Source organism: Marmota monax, unplaced genomic scaffold, assembly GCF_021218885.2.
Source record: "Marmota monax isolate L192 unplaced genomic scaffold, Marmota_monax_Labrador192_F-V1.1 WCK01_AAM20220418_F8-fsc00021, whole genome shotgun sequence".
NCBI lineage: Eukaryota > Metazoa > Chordata > Mammalia > Rodentia > Sciuridae > Marmota > Marmota monax.
In genome coordinates this window covers 21,413,820-21,426,304 of record NW_026695228.1, presented here as the reverse complement: position 1 = coordinate 21,426,304, position 12,485 = coordinate 21,413,820, and the positions used below count along the sequence as shown (strand labels likewise).

At 57.3% G+C, this 12,485-nt stretch overlaps 1 protein-coding gene across 2 annotated transcripts in view; it reads right to left on the bottom strand.

The window, feature by feature from the left end:
- The window catches only part of Cpamd8 (C3 and PZP like alpha-2-macroglobulin domain containing 8), a 65,581-nt gene that overhangs the window by 31,248 nt on the left and 21,848 nt on the right, over positions 1-12,485 (bottom strand). Inside the window, exons 12-18 of one of the 2 annotated variants that reach the window (XM_058576566.1) lie at positions 11,933-12,103; positions 9,844-9,972; positions 6,283-6,472; positions 4,853-5,025; positions 3,426-3,575; positions 2,589-2,750; positions 732-874 (exon numbers count right to left, since the gene is read on the bottom strand). In XM_058576566.1, coding sequence (XP_058432549.1) covers positions 732-874; positions 2,589-2,750; positions 3,426-3,575; positions 4,853-5,025; positions 6,283-6,472; positions 9,844-9,972; positions 11,933-12,103 — 1,118 coding nt within the window. The remainder of the gene's footprint in view (positions 1-731; positions 875-2,588; positions 2,751-3,425; positions 3,576-4,852; positions 5,026-6,282; positions 6,473-9,843; positions 9,973-11,932; positions 12,104-12,485) is intronic. The other variant, XM_058576567.1, reaches the window with a different exon arrangement.

The following is a 12,485-nucleotide window of genomic DNA, read 5'->3' as shown; positions in this document are numbered from 1 at the left end:
CAGAATCATTCCACCAGTTAGAAACAATGTGGAAACAAGCAATACTGGAAATGTTTCATAGTGCCAAGTAGATGCAGCCAAAGTCGTATTCACAGGAAAATTCATAGTCCTCTAAAGGCATAGCCCTGATATGAGAAAGACTGAAGGAAGGAATTGGTGTCTAACCTGAGAAAACACAATTGGAGGGGAAAAGGAAAGAGAATGAGAGAATGGAAGGAAAGGAAGGGTAGGAGGAAGGAGAGAGAACAAAAGAAAGAATTTTCTAAGCAGAGTTCCTGAAAGTGGGACAATCTGTTCTCAGACCAGCCAGCACCCCTGAGGCATCTGCTTCTCTCTTCTCTACCCTCGCTCCCAGGCACTGGGGCAAGGCCAAGAACTGGGAGAGGTGCCCCAGCTCCTAGCCCCCAGGAGATGATCAGCCAGCTCTACAGTGGACTGAATGTTTATGTGCCCTCAAAATTCGTATGTGGAAACCCTATCCTTCAAGGTTTTAGGGAGTGGGGCTTCTGGCAGGTGCTTACGTCATGAAGGTGGAGCCCTCCTGACCCTCCTGAATGGGACAAGTGCCTGCTAAGGCACCACCTATGCACCAGACACTGCATCTCGGACTTCCCCACCTCCAGAGTGTGAGCGAGCCTAAGGTATCCTGTCACAGCAACCCAGAGTGTGACAAGCCCCAAACACCATCAGTGCCCAGGGTCAGACACCTTGCTCAAGGTATAGGCCATTACCTGGGGGGTTGCCTGGAAGGCGCCACGGCCACCAGGGTCCCTGTGTGGGGCTGGAAAGCCGGGACAACCTCGTCGGTGTAGAGGCTGCCATCCTGCCGGTGGTTCAGGCTGACCCTGTTGGTCATCACCACTAGTCCTGTTTCCTGGCAACAGACAACGGCCAACAGTGGTGGGGAAGTGGATGCTGATGGTTCCAGGAGCAAAGGGGAGCGAATGACAGTCCCCATCACCCCGTGGCCACTGGCCCGACCTCACTGATGGGCACCTCAGGGAGGGAGTCCTCTCTGGGCTTGGTGGAACCGGCTGAGGAGGTACAAACCCAGGGACCATCCAGCGCAGAGCGATAGCACATCTAAATTGTGGCCAAGCCTGGCTGGACCGCGCACAAAAGGCCACACCTGTGGGAGTCCACTGATGGGAAACAACAGTCCAGGGAATCCAGAGATAGGAAGGGGGTTCTGGGGCTGCTAACGGGGACGGGCCCCCTTTTGGGGTGTTCTGGGTCTGGACGGAGCTGGCGGTTGCATGCCAAGGAATGAACCGAGGGCCATTGAACTGTGCACTTTAAAATGGTGAGTTTTATGGTCTAAGAATTAGAAAAAATATCAACCTGACAGTGTGTGGTCCAGGCCAAAGGCTGGTGACTTTGTATGCCAACGATTACTTGTTATCTTTGTCACTGTGGCGATTATTGGGAGCAACTTGGTGGATGAGAAGACTCATTCTACTTTTTCCCAAGCCGGGTTCAACCCAGGGTTATGTGCATGCTAGGCAAGGGCTCCACCTCAGGTCTGAATGTCTGTCTGTCTGTTTCTGTACTAGGAATCGAACCCAGGAGCACCCACTGAGCCTCTAGGACTACAGGCATGTGGCACCATGCCCGCTGCCCGTCCCAATCTTAATGCCAATAAAATCCTAAATGCACCCTCCAAGCCACTAACCCTCTCTGGATCTGTGTGACCCTGAAGGGCACCTGGGCAGTTAGGACCTGCTGCCTGAGAACAGCCACTCCCCTCATTGAGCATTGCCAGGTACACACCAAAACAACCCAAGTCGGGCAGAGCTAGGAGCAACCGGGCCCTGCCACTCCCTGGAGACGGTTTCCCTCCCTCCCACCTAGCACCCTCCACATACTGGTCCATAAGTCAAGTTACCATCTGCCCAATCAATTAAACATACAGTCGTACCCCACATCAGAATAATCTGGTCAACAGTGGGCCAAACACTGTCAGATGAGACGTTGTGGCCATTGCAATGTCCAGCCTCCTAACCTGGGTGTGGGGGACCCTGTGCTGCCTGCTGCGTAGAAGCACAGCACACAGGACTACCTACGGTGCACACGGCTCCATAACAAGAATAAACCAATGGCTGCCAGTTCGTGTGCTGAGCACACAATGTCATTTTAGCATAGGCTCCATCTACTTGTAAAAGCCGTTCACTGTTAACAGAATGCCAGGTCACACTGGCAGTGGCCTCCGCCGTCTCTTATTGACCGCGTCTCTCTGTGGCATCTGTGCTTGGTTTAACCTCAGGTGGTTTTGTTCATCGTGGCCCCAGGAGCGACAGACTGTGTCCTGAACACTCCCAGGTGCACCATAGGCTGTACCCTCAGTGTGTGAGCAGCCCCCAGAACCAGCACAGAGCCACCTAAAGACGCAGTTCTCAGAACTATCCCTGTCACTAAGCAACGCGTGACTGTGCTGCTTTGCCCCTCGGGAGAGCTCAGCTGCAGGAGAGAACCACGTGGTAGGAGGGTTTGGGGCCTTGGGCTCGGCCCTCTTTCTGGATCCCCAGACCCTCTGTCCCCTCACGAGCGGGGCTCAGACAGTGTGGAAAGACCAAACCACCTCTCCTTACGGTGAAGGCAAATCCCGAGTCCTTGGTGACACCCCAGGGCCACGGGAAGGCAGAGGAGCGCCGGCGCCGTCGAGCGGTCAGCCCCGCCCACCAGGACGCTCCGTCCTCCCTGGACACACCGAAGGCGTCGGAAACGTCGTAGTCTTCCAGTTCCCGGAAAACCTGCAGGCAGAGGGGGACAGGCCTGCGTCAGCTGACGTGTCCAGTCCCAAGTAGGCCGTCCGTCGTGGGTGGCACAGGTGTCCACCCCAGCCTCCTGTCACATGGACGCGCTCACTGACGTCCGATGGGCTTACATTCGGACAAAGCCGAGGCAGGTAGAAAGTACCACGGGTCCACAGTGAGACCCAGCTCAGCCCCGGGGCGCGCGGCAGGGTGGGCGCTTTCTCCCACTGCGCTCACTGCGTCGGAAGAGGGGACCTGACCCCACGTCGCTGACCCAGGGAAATGTCCGAGTTCACCACTCCAAGTTCGGATTCTACCGGCTGCGCATTGCTTTCCACAATCCCCCAATTGAAAAGCCGTCAGTTCAACCAGCAAGTCAGGGACCACTTGTGTGTCACGTCGTGACAATCATCAGCGGTGGTTGTTGATAGTAATGGTCCATTTGCAGATGGGCAGTGGGGCCAGCGGTACAGGACCCGAGCCGGCGTCGTTTCTCTCGGGTCTGAGGACTTTGCCCAGCATCTTGCACGTGCGCAAAAGCAGCGACAAGGATTTACCAGGCCCCCGCGGGTTCCCCGGGAAACGGACCCCGCGGAGAAAGCAAATCCAGACCCACGACCAGCTCTACGTTTCCTGGGAGAGGAAGGGGAGAAAGGGCAAGCCACCGCTCACCTGGGCCGGAGTCAGCCGAAACCCAGACCCGAGCAGGTAGACGCTCCTGTCCACCGCGGCAATGCACACGCAGCTGCCCCTCGCGGCCCTGACCCGGAGGTCCACCACCTCCCCGGGACGGGTCTCGTTTGCCGAATACGTCAGTGAAACCTGGAAACAGCGGGAAAATCAAGAGCCGGTCCAGTCCAAGGCCTCTCTTCCCCTCCACCTGTCCACCCAGTGCCCACCGGGGAGTCTCGGGCTTGGCCAGCCCAGCTGGGACCCTGTCCCCCTACCCAAGTAGAACTCGTCCTTTTGTGATGGGCAGGGGGTCCAGGGATGGGGAGAACCGGGAGGCAGGTGCCGGCTGAGCACACACTGGAGCTCATTTCAAGGCTGCAGGGAGAGGGGACCAGAGGCTGAGCTGGGCTGGGGACATGAGGGCTGTCTCACAGGGCGGGAGCCAGGGGAGGGCAGAACAGCTGGCTCTCTCCCTGCAGGGTAGGAAGGAAGGTCACCTCCATGTGGAAGCACTTCAGCTACCAGTGCTCCAATCACAGCCGTGCCTAAGGACAGCGTCAGGCTCACAGGCTCACCACTACCCTCACCCTTGGGCAAGTGACCTGGGTGCAGTCACACACCTAGATGGCGCAGCCTGCTACATACCCAGGCTACGTGGGGTATAGATGTGAAACAACCTGTCACTCCTCGGGACACGATGAGCAAAGCAAAAGGAGACTAAATCAAGCCCCGGAGAAAAGGATGTCCCAGGGACGCAGCATACACAGGACGGCTGAGGCCGCTGCCCACGTCCCAGGGCTGCTGCTTTACGACAAGTCACTTTTATAAGTGGAAGATGCAACCCGCCAAAATGATATTAAAAACTAGTACAAGCCAGGTACGGTGGCCCACGCCTGTAATCCCAGCACCTCGGGAGGCTGAGGCAGGAGGATCTTGAGTTCAAAGCCAGCCTCAGCAATTTAGCAAGACTCTGTCTCAAAACAAAAACATAAAAAGGGCTGGGAGTGTGGCTCAGTGGTTAAGCACCTCTGGGTTCAATCCTTGGTACCAAAAAACCCCAACTATAGAAATGCGTAAACCAGTAACAGTCACTATTGTCATTGCCTGGTACCCTGGACAGTATGCAGGTGTCCATGCTGTGCTTTGAAATGCCAGCAGCACAGCCGATTGTTTCCACCGGCATCACTACAAACATGGAGTACCGTGTCACCACGTTAGGGCAGCTACGACGTTGACAGGAACTTTTCAGTCCCAACAGTTCTTGCAGACTACCATGGTACACATGGTCTGTCTCTGATCAAAAACGTCCATTACGTGGCACCTGACGATAGTCCCATAAGAGCCATGCCTGTGTCACTGGGTGGAGCGGGTCCCAGCTGTCACCCAAGCCACCACCCTGAGAAGCCCCAGTGGCACTTGCGCTCTACCTGGTTTTCGAAGTAATTCTCGACTGCAAACTGGAGGCTGTCGGTGACCCCTTCTCCATCCTCCCTGACGTACAGAACCAGCAGGCGGCCAAGCGGGACCATGCTGGGGGTCACGGCCAGTCGGAGAGAGGTCACGCACACGTTGACCTCGGCGGCTGGGGCAGGAGGGGGCTCTGAGATGGGTCCAGAGTGGGACAGGCCGTGAATCAGCCTCTCTCGGGGGACTCTGGCCATCTGACCTTGCTTCAGCCCACCCACACCAGCTCCCGTTCCCACGCACCGAAGCATCTTTCCCAGGCTTCATCCCCAGCCGACGCTGACCACACCCACTAGCTCAGCCCAGGGTGACCTGGGCTTGCCACCAACTCTCCTGTCTCTGCAGGAGCACGGTTCTGGCTCCAAGTCACCCACCACCTTCTCCATCAGCAGCAAAGTCTCTCAAGTTGCTCAGGCAGTGCCATCTCAGACCCCCAGGACACCCCTGGCCTCTGACCCCCTCCCTGAGACTGTCCCTGTCCCTCTGGGGCCCGGGACCAGCTGTAGACCTGAATGCCATTGTTGGCTGACCTGAACTGAGCCTCCCACTCCCTCCCCCGGGGTAAAGACCCTCAAAACCCACATTCTATAAAGGATCGTATACGTCTGCTGAGGTGTTCCAGAATACACATGTCCACCTTACAGTGAGGGGACATCTCCGTGCAGCCACCCAGGGAACGATCCAGCCCCAAGTGTCAGTGGTGCTGAGGCCGAGAAATTTTGCCTTAGTTCAAGAGACCCTGTCTGTATCAATCAGTCTATCATCCACCCATCATCCCATCTAGCTGCCCATCATCCTATTGATCTCTCAGTCTACCCATTTATCAATTATTCTACCCACCCACCCATCCATTGTTCTACTCATCCATTCTTTTATCTCTCTCTCTCTCCCTCTCTTGGGTGACCTTGACCCCCAAGAATGTTGGCCATGGGTGGAGACGTTTAGGTCGTCACACTAGGGTGGGGATTGGGACTCCTGGCATCGAGCCCACGGTGCTCAGGACGGCCCACCCTAGAGAGTAACCTGGCCCCAGGTGTCCACAGTGCCCAGGTTGGGACCCTGCTTTGGGCAGAAGAGGAAGGGGCTGGGAAGCCCCTGGGAGTAGAGTCGGGGAGTGGGGAAGGGCCGACAGGCAGGGATGGCCTGGGCAAGGAGACTCCAGGCCCACCCGGGTGGTGCAGGAGCCCCCATGGCCGGCCGGCCTGTCCCTACGGACACCCAGAGCCAGCAGGTCCCCAGGTTCAGTGAACCTCCGCACCCCTGCCTGGAGACACGTGCCCACCACCCCAGCAGACGCCCATCCCCTGGCCCTGGCCGCGCCCTGCCTTGCTAGGGCTCCTGTCTCGGTGGCTCAGGGAGGAGAGCAGGAACCTTCTCCCGCTGCCCAACTCACCCGTCTCCGAAAGGTGCGTCAAGCGAATGGGCTTCTCCGGAGCCGGGGCCGCCCGCCTGCTCCGCTGCAGGGTGATGTGGGCGGGCTGCTGGCCGGAGAGCACGATGTTGCCCCGAGCGGCCACCTCGTAGTACAGGGTGAAGTTACAGGGACACGTAGAGTGCACAGAAAAACGGGCCTCCTCCCCAACCTAGGGGAGACGGCAGCGTCAAGGTCACAGGTCACAGCCCCCCCCCAGGGACCAGAGGGTGGAGAGCCAGCCCCGCACCAGACCCTCCTGGGCCAGTGCTGGCTGGCGTCCAGTGTGCTGACCAGTGTGACAACAGCGCGAAGCCCAGGGTGAGAGGTCCCAGAGCCTGGCTCGAGGGAGATGTGGCCTCTGCAGTTCCTGCCGTCCCCTCGGCCCTTGGAGTGACCTGCCTGGCATGAAGGCCAGTGAGTGCCTGGGTCTTCAGTCACTATGTGAGCGTCCTGGGCCCAGTGTTATCAGCTTGACCTCTCGGGGGACAGGAGCCCGGGGCAGCCTTCCAGGTGGACGGTCGGGTGGACAACTGAGCCCTAATGAAAACTGGGCCCTGAGGCTCAGGGGCCCTTCCCTGGTGGGCAGTACCTAACTCCCTGGGTGCGGATCTCAGCCGAGGGCTGGGCTTCTCTCCCATGTCCACTCGATGACTTAACTCCTGTCATAAGCCTCGGATTTCCAGAAGGGAAACCGAGGCTCGGTCCCTTGCCCGACATCCGTGAGAGCCGGGGAGGACTCGCAGCCAGGACGGCCGACCCCGCAGCACTTGACCCCGAGGCTGCCCCCACTCACAGCTGCTGCCCTCCAGGTCCCACGACCCCTGAAAGTCCAGGTGACAGCTGCATTTACACAGGGACACAGCTTGGGGTGGTGCTGAGAAGTGGGAGATGGAGGCCCCCGACTCTGCCCCGTGCCAGAGCCAGGAGAGGCCAGCTGAGCCCCTGGACCAAGCATTAATTAGCACATCTGCCCTCAGTGCCCGGAAACTGTCCCTGGGCCCCTGGTGGCAGCCTAGCGGGGAGCAGGGGAGCTGGGACATGCTGATCTGGGTCAGGCGGGGGGCGGTGACACCCTGAGAGCAGAATCCCAAGGCCGAGCCAAGTCCTCACCTAATCAGGACAACGGTCAGGCTGCGAGAACACGAGGTTCCGCCTGCCCCCGAGAGGGAGGCCACCAGCAGGGTCCCACCCGGCACCGCTGTGTGACAGCATTACAGAAAGAACAGCGTGTCCCTCCAGGCGGGCACAGTCCCATCCGAGTCTCCCTGCCACCCCTGCAGCGGGCCATCAGCCCCTGGGAACGGGCAGCCTTGGCGCCATGACTCCTGTGAGCTGCGCCCCGTGGGTCCTTCCACCCTTGGAAGAGGAGCGAGGGGGTGTGGACGGGCCTGGCCTGGCAGCCACCGAGGCGACTGGTTTCCATCAGGGACAGAGCCTCTGCCAAGGCTGGGGTGCCACTCCAGCTGGGGGCCCGCCAGGAACTCGGCCCCGGCAAAGCCAGAGAGTGGCGCCTGTGGCCACGGAGTTGACGGTGGTGGCAACGACACGTACGTGGGTGTGAACGTGCACACATCTGTGTGACTGCACACTCAGGCACAGGTGCACATGTATGCACAGATACAGAGATCCTGACCATACCAACACAGCCGGTCACTCCTGAGGGACGTACTCTGCACATAGACACGGACAGAGGGGACACACACACACACAGGTGCTCCTCTGTGAGTCCAGGCTCTTCCCTCTTCTATGGAAGGATCTCTATCTAGATACACAAGTTTGCCCCTCAATACCCTTGGGGACCCCCCATAACCAAGTGTGCAGATGTTCAAATGCCTCGTGTAAAATGGCATTTGATTGGCACAGAATCTACATCCCCCCACCCCGGGGACTTTAATTTTAATCTCCAGATCACTCAGAAAATCTCATCAATACTGCGTACACAGTTGCCAGGCCGTATTGCCCAGGAGATGGGGACAAGAAAATACGTTTGTATGTGCTTAGCGCCAATGCACTTTTTCCTAAAAATATTTTTTAATATTTTTAGTTGTAGATGGACACAAAAGCTTTATTTTGTTTATTTATCTTTATGTGATGCTGAGCATCGAATCCAGGGCCTCACACATGCCAGGCAAGTGCTCTACCGCTGAGCCACGGCCCCAGCTCCCCCACATATACATATATATATATATTTTTTTTTAAAGAGGGAGTTTGGATGTGATCAATGAATTTTTTTTTAAGATAGAGAGAGAGAAAAAGAATTTTAATATTTATTTTTTAGTTTTCGGCGGACACAACATCTTTGTTTGTATGTGGTGCTGAGGATCGAACCCGGACCGCACGCATGCCAGGCGAGCGCGCTACCGCTTGAGCCACGGCCCCAGCTCCCCCACCTATTTTTGATTTGAGGTTTGCTGAATCTGTAAAACCCCTGGATACAGCATTCATGGGTACAGAGGGCCGCTGTGGACACTCACACACACACGCATGCACACACCCACGTATCTATCCCATTTTCCATTGAGGGTGAACGGGAAGCATATATCCTTCAACAGGCAAGTGAACATGTGTGCATACAGGAGTAAGCATATGTGTGCATATGTACATCCAGACACAAGTATACGTGCACACATATGTGAACTCATGTGTGCATGCACACGTGCACACCCCCACACACGTCCACATATCCCTCAGCAGGTGAGTGACAACCCACTGCACACCATCCGTACAAGGACACAATTCAATGATGGGAGGAAATGAGCCCCAAAGCCACCAAAGACACAGAGAAGCCACCAAGGCACCTGGCTAAGTGGAAGCAGCCGACCTCCGAGGCCACACCCTGCAAACGCAGCTCGAGGACACTCTGGGGAAAGGCCAGACACACTAAGGGGTTTGAGTGGCGGGCAGGGACGGATGGTTGGAGCCCTGGGGACTTTAGGGCCGGGAAACTGATCTGATGACTCTGTGACGGTGAAGACAGGGCGTCACGCATTTGCCAAGATCCATAGAATGTTCAACCAAAGAGTGACCCATGTAAGCTGTGGGCGTTAGTTGATGATGTCGTATCGATACCCGTTCATCAACTGCAATGTGCATCGCGTTCACTCACGATGTCAATAACAGGGACGCTGGAGGGTGGGCAGAGGGGTGCACGGAACTCTTGGTACTGTTCACTGGACACCTTTTAAACCTGAAATTCCTTTTAAAATTAAGTCTGTTGATTTAATAGAGTTTTTTAAGACTACCCACTCATAACAACAGACCCGGGAAGAACTAACGTGAGACACAACTCCATGCTCATCTTGTCTTTGCACTTAGCATATCTGCGAGTTTCTGGGTGGAGAAAGCCCCAGGGCCTTTGCACAGGAAGACTCCAGCGGTGGAACCGTCCTAGGTCCACCCAGAATAAAAGATGGTGCGGTTTATTCCACAGACTATGCCCTTGCTGGAGGGGTAGAGAACCCCTGCCCCACGGGCCTCAGTGTTAAGTCCCCGGAGCTCAGGGGTACTGCTGCGAGGAAGGGGGGCTCCTGGACACCTTACCTGCAGGGGACGCGAGGGCGGCTGTAACTGCAGGTGGCACTGACTGGGGGAGTACCAGCTGCCAAGGGCGAGGTAACTGGGCAGGTACTGGGCCCCCACGGGCTTCCCGTCCAGTGCCGTCACCTTGGTCTGAAGAACAGAGGACACACTTGGTCAAGGTCAGGGCGCCCAGCCTAGGAAGGGGGTCTTGGGTCTGCTTCTCCCTGCCCTGCCCAGGAGCAAGACTCTCAGGTTCCAGTTTCCCTTTGGGGTCCAGCATGGCCAGCCCGATTCCCCCCAGTTCCCAGAAGCGAGTGTTGAAGGCTGGCCCGAGGGTGCTGGGCGTCAGCTTGGGCAGCCGCGTGGAGCCCGACTGGACTCCAAACCACAGCTCCGACAGGGACATGCTGGAAAGCCCCCCGCCTCTCCTCCTGAGCTTGCTAATCGCCCTCGTGGCTTCTTGGAGGGGAAACCCACTTGGTGGATCAACACGGGAGCAGCCATGTTGGGTGGCACCCCAGGCTGGGACCCAGCTGGCCCGCGGCCCTGCTCCTGCACACCACCAGCCCCCAGTGATCGGGTGACTTTTGCTCCTCTGGCTGGGATCATAGGCGTATGCTACAGAGCCTGGCTTCTGGAATATTCATGATCTGCGCTGACTGCCTCTGCAGACGCAGGACCTGCAGACCCTCGAGCCAACTGTCCTGTGTGTCCCAGCTCCCCAGAGAGAGCCCCGCAAGCGCCACAGCTGGAATCCTCCAGACCTCCTCCCGCGTGCCCCTCCCCTTGGACGGTCCTGATTTGTATCGTTCTGTGACTATAAAACTGCATCTATTTATTTATTTATTTTTAAACATATCTTTGTTTATTTATTTTTCTGTGGTGCTGAGGATCGAACCCAGTGCCTCACATGTGCGAGGCAAGTGCTCTGCCCCTGAGCCCCAGCCCCTGTCCTAACACCGTATTTATAAGGTGGTGGGGCAGCGGAAAGCCCTGAATTTGCAATCAGCTCAGAAGTGAGAGTGGCCAGGGGACCCCAGCCCTGTGGCCGGTGTCTGGATGGAGGGCATCTGTGGAGGGCTGTGCCCATGACCCGAGCCGGGAGCCCGATTCTGATGTCAAAGGTCACTGCGATCTCCCACCTGGTGGGCAGGCGGAGGGGCATCTCTGGTCCGTCTGGTGACCTCAGAGGCCCCAGGCTCTGGTCATTCTCTCACTGCCCCACAGGACCATGGTTACGATGACCAGGCCGCTGTGCTCCGGGCTGAGTGGCCGTGACGCACAGACACACCTTGCTGAGGACGTCACTTGGCAAATTATGTGACATCGGTGGCTAAGGTCCTTTAGGACATGTTGCTCACGAGAGGACAAAGGGACCACAGTGTCCGCAGTCCCCATGGTCATGTTTATCTCAGCTGCTCCCCGCTCCCCTCCATGCCAGGCTCGTGGGACAGTCACGTCACAGAGCCCGGGCTGGGATGTCTTCCTCTGTTGCTGTCTTCTCTCCCTTGCTGAGGGGACCCTGATCCTGCCAGCTCCACCTCCTCAGCAACTCCAGTTTGGTGGCCTCCAGCCTGCATGTGCCTTCCTTGGTCATTCCCTGCTACAGGCTCTTGAGTGATAGCTGTCTGTCAAAAATCAGCTCCTTGGGCCGGGCTGGGGCTCAGCGGTAGGCGCTTGCCTAGCACGAGTGAGGCCCTGGGTTCGAGTCTCAGCACCACGTAAAAATAAATAAATATCCATCAACAACTAAGAAAGTATTCTTAAAAATCAGCTCCTCCTCAATGTGACAGCAATGTTTTGATGTAGGGACATTCCTGTCTTTTCCTATCTCTTTCTAAAATGGCTCATCTGGCCAAGCACTTGTAGAACCCAATGACAGGCCTCCTCTGAGCCTCCGCACATGCTGTTCCACCTGCTGGAAGCAGCCTGGCTGGCCCTGCCATGGCCAGGAGTCCACCTGGAGAGACACCCCGTGTGACCGAGCCAGGCACCTCCCCTCTGCCTTCCTCCCACAGATGGTGGGGTTCTCCGCCTCCAGCTTGCAGAGCCCCTCCCGCCCAGCGCAGAGGAGAGTGGTTGGAGGAGAGGGGCCTGGGGACTCACCTACCTCTAGCCACACTCGCTGGGCTGACATGGGGATGGAGGGGATTTCGAACCGCACGAGCCCACCCTGGGACACGAACTCGCGGGTGTAGATGTTGTCCCTGGGCATCAGCTCCGCCTTGACCTGCACCGTCACGCCCTCGGCTGGGCTGCCGTCGGGGTAGGAGAGCTCCACCTGGAACAGGTCATCAGACAGGCTGGGGGCAGCACCGGACAGATGCTCCACACTCACAGACCAGGGCAACCTCATGGTCACGCTGGCCTCAGCCTGTCCTCACATTGTCTGTCTTGCCATGGGACCTCTCCACGCATGTGCACTCCCGCCACGCTGCCTCCACCGTGATGGGTGTTGGTTGCTTTCTTTTGCAGGACTGGGAACTGAGCCCGGGGCCTCACGTATTCCAGGCAAGGGCTTCTACCATGGAGCCAGCTCTCCAGCCCCAACCACAATGATGGGGCACCACCCGGGGGGACCCTTACTGATCAGCTTATGAATGAGACCAGCTGATCTTGAGCTTTCAGCCTCTAAAACTGTGATGTTAAAAAAAAACAAAAAA